Raw genomic sequence first — 4,260 nt, forward strand, 5'->3', positions numbered from 1 at the left:
TGACAGTTTTTTTTTGCATACAAGTTCAGCAAACTCTTTAGGGAGCTCTAACATGCATATATCTCCTAGAGAATACCATGCTTACAAGTTACAGATCAGGCAAGGGAACATGCTTCTTCGTGGAGGCCGATGTTTCCATCAATAAATTGTTGATATGTATGTCAAGATTGAAAACACAAGGCTTGATTTTTTTAGGAGGAATCAACAAGAAATAAGAGCAGATTTGTATTAAGGAATTTTGGATACTATCGAAGATAAGGAGAAAAGTGCGAACAATATTAGTCGGCAAGTTATATTGCCACCAACCTTTATTGGTGGGCCTCGTGATATGAAGAGGTGATATTTAAATGCTATGGCGCTTGTTCAGCGGTTGGGAAAACCAGGTCTCTTTGTTACTATGACATGCAATGTTAAATGGCCAGAAATAACAGCTGAGCTCTGTGATAGTGAAACTGTAGCTGATCAACCAGATGTTGTTGCTCGTGTTTTCAAAAGCAAGGTAATTGCTCTGAAAAAACAAACCATGGAAGAAAAGGTTTTAGGAAGGTGGAATCTATGGTATATATATGTTGTGGAATTCCAAAAAAGAGGCCTACCACATGCTCACTTTCTTATTGTTTTAGAGCATGGGTATGGCTTACAGGCCCTTCAGATTATGATAAATTTGTTAGTGCAGAAATTCCTTCTATTAAGTCTCCTCAGTTACGCAAATTTATTCCAAGGCACATGATGCATGGCCCCTATGGTAGTTTAAATCCTTATTGTGGATGCATGAAAAAGAAAATTGGGGATCATGTTGTTTGTAAATATAAATACCCTGTAGGGAATATTTCAAGCATTACCCCTAGCTTGAACCCCACTGTGATCATACACTTAAGCATGGTGGCGTCCAAAGGAAAAGAAGATAGAGCAAAAGAGTCGCCAATAAGTTTTAGGAACTTGTAAACCGTTCACGAGGTGAAGGTTACACCCCTTAACGATCCAAGAGATCGTTAACTCCAATAGGTCTGGAACCATGACTGGTAGTTCGGGGATGAAGGTACAAACCCAACCTAAAAGAGATTGAACCTGTCTTAATAATAAGCCTCTACTTTATTCCGATTGTATTCATGTGCGCTTTCTGACTAACATGCAATCATTAGGTTTACCCTAAACCTGTTTAATCTATGTTGGTTGAATATTAATGCACAAACAAAACTATTATTGGCGATCACTTGAATTACAATCATATTAACCCTAAACAAGATTATCAATTATCTTATTAAGCGTGATTACAAGTACAAATTCTCTTTAAACATGCATAAAAGGCGTGATCAAGAAATAACAATAAAAATCAAGCAACATAATAATCAAATTATACATAATCATAATAATTATAAAAATATCAATCATAATTGAAGTAATCATGTTAAAAATAAAGCATAATAATAGCAAGATCCTAGGCATGATACTAACAATATTAATAACAAACCCTATCATGTCACTAAACATCAAAGATCAAAGCTTTAACCCTAACATGATACCAACAAAAATATTAGGAAGAGAATAGGAAGCATCATAATAATCATAATTGTCATATTTGATATTAGAGTTATTACCCTAAACATGATACTAGGAAGATCAAAACGCTCTAACATGACAGTAGGAATCATAATAACAACCTAGCATGATTTTTATATCATAATATCAATAAATAAATTAAAGCACTTACTTGGATGGCTCGTATCTCTTTCTAGTAACAAAATACACACGTTAGTAACTTCAAGGAAAATAATAATTAAAACAATTAAATTAAATAATTGAAAGAGAGATTTGGGACCAAACCCTCAGAAATTAAACCTTTAACGTCTAGGGCGAAGGCAACTTCGAACTTGGCTAGTTGTGTCTAGATCTTGTGAATGCGGATTTTTGTAGACAAAGCAAGAGAGAGAAGAATTCTGAAAAGCTAGAGAGAATAAGAGAGTTGATGATATTTGATGAGAATTGATGATTGAAAACGGAGGTTTTAGGAGGCTATTTATAGAGAAAATCAGTAAGATGAATAAAAAAACGAATCAGAGTTTCAACGAGAATAAAACACGATTAGTGCCAAACGCTGGTCATTAGCGCCAGGCATTGAAGGTTAGCGCCAGGCGCCAAGCCTTGTCGTCAGGCGCTAATGCTTGTCGTCAGGTGCTAATAATCAGTTTCACGCATTTTTTGTTTTTAACATATCTTTTTATTCGAAAGTCCAAATAAAGCATATAATGTGTCTTTCGAAAGATCTTGAAGTCTAATTTTCAACCCAATTTGAATCAGATTAAAATCTTTTGTAGATAAAAAGAAATGGCCGAAATAGTGGAAGGGTGTCAGTTTTGGATAGAGTTTCATATCTAATTCATACTTTTCCGTTATAGCTCGGATTTAATATTATAATATATCATTGGAAAGATAATTTCAAGATCTAACCAACCATATAAAATTTGGATAAATATTATGAGGCACAAAAATAAAATATGAATATATTTCACTTCGTACAAAACAAGGATTCTAAAAAGGAGTAGTTTTATTCAATTTCAAACTCTTTGAAACATAATTATCAATCCTTACTCCATAAGGATTTAAAATAAAATTCTAGAGTATTCTAGAAGAATATAATCAATCCTAATAGCTTTAGGAATGATAATTAATAATAAGCCCTCTTCTAGATCATTCGGCCGCATATAAAAACCAAAATGGGCCCAGTTTAGTATTTTGGCCATAACTTCCTCATTATTCATCGGAATTGAGCTTATAATATATTGTTGGAAAGGTATTTTCAATCCCTATAAAACTAAACCATTATTGAACCCTTATCATGGACCAAACTAAACTGTAATGCACGTTTTTAAAAAATAAGGTAAGAAAAGAAATATTTTCAAAAACAGAAAGAAGAGATATTTTAATAAAAACATCCTCATCACTAGACTTTTCACACTTTTGATTTGTTCGATAATCAAATGAAATGAAAGGTATTCATCACTGGGTTTGGATTTGGGGAGACACATTTGGGTGTCTACATACCCTAAGTCATATGTTGAAGAAACCACTACTAATGATGATGGCTTTCCATTGTATAAAAGGAAAAACACAGGGGAGCATGTAAGGATTCGTGGTTCCAATCTTGATAAGCGATGGGTCATTCCTTATAATCCATACTTATCATTGCTATTTGACTGCCATTTAAATGTTGAAGTGTGTTCTACTATTCAAGTAGTGAAAGACCTCTATAAGTATGTTTACAAGGGTCATGACTATTTTTCTTTTAATGTTGTTGGGGAAGGTAATGAGGGTGTTGATGAGATGGAGAGTTTTCAAGCTGGTAGATGGGTTTCTCAATGTGAAGCAGCTTGGAGAATATTTGGGTTTGATTTGTTTGAAATGACTCCTATCATGTTGTTACTAGTGCACTTGCCAAATATGCAGACTATCTACATAAGGTCTCATGAACGGCTTGATTCAATTGTTGAAAATGAGTAAAGAAGCAAAATTACTTTGATAGAATTCTTTAGCATAAATGCAGCCATTCCTAGGGGTATAAGTCTTCGATATACTGAAATGATTGCAGAATATAGACGGGTTAGCAGCCATAAGGTTTGGGTTAAAAGAAGATACAAAAAAAATGTTGGTCGGATGGCTTTTATGGTTTCTACGGAAGGAGAGCATTTCTTTTTGCACCTGTTGCTTAATAAAGTTGTCAGTCTTGTGTCATTTTATTATCTTAAACTGTTGATGGATTTTTATACTCAATCTTTCAAGAGGCTGCTATCAAGCAGGGATTGTTTCAGGAAGACAATGCCACCACTGCTTTCTTGGAGGAGGCAGCAACACAAATGTCTTCAGCAATGAAGTAACTCTTTGCAACCATGTTAATCTTTTGCTAGCCAAGTAAGCCAAATGCGCTTTGGTTGCGTTTCTATAGTTCATTGTGTGAAGAATTTAAACATAAATATCCTAATTGCTCATCTAAAGTTATGAAATTTATTGTGAAGGAATTAGAGAGTAGCTTAGAAGCCATAGGAAGGTCATTGGAATATTTTGGATTTGACCATTTGATTGATGAAACAGATGATAGGTTCCATGTCACAAAAGATGTTGCAGATGCTCTAGAAGCACCTATTCCTCAGGCAACTGCATTTCACAGCATTATGTGTCATATCCTAGATGGTGAGCCTGGATGTTTTTTTGTAGATGAACCAAGTGGAATTGGGAAAACTTTATTATACAATGCTTTGTATGCTG

The 4,260-nt window shown here is 34.3% G+C and overlaps 1 protein-coding gene across 1 annotated transcript; it reads left to right on the forward strand.

Annotated features, from left to right (window-relative positions):
* Positions 1–352: 352 nt before the first annotated feature.
* On the forward strand, positions 353–3,498 carry LOC110721154. Its single transcript, XM_021900286.1, has 2 exons — positions 353–558; positions 3,102–3,498. The coding sequence occupies exons 1-2, from the start codon at positions 353–355 to the stop codon at positions 3,496–3,498; spliced, it is 603 nt and encodes a 200-aa protein (XP_021755978.1).
* Positions 3,499–4,260: the final 762 nt, after the last annotated feature.

This window comes from Chenopodium quinoa, unplaced genomic scaffold, assembly GCF_001683475.1.
Source record: "Chenopodium quinoa cultivar QQ74 unplaced genomic scaffold, ASM168347v1, whole genome shotgun sequence".
Taxonomy (NCBI): domain Eukaryota; kingdom Viridiplantae; phylum Streptophyta; class Magnoliopsida; order Caryophyllales; family Amaranthaceae; genus Chenopodium; species Chenopodium quinoa.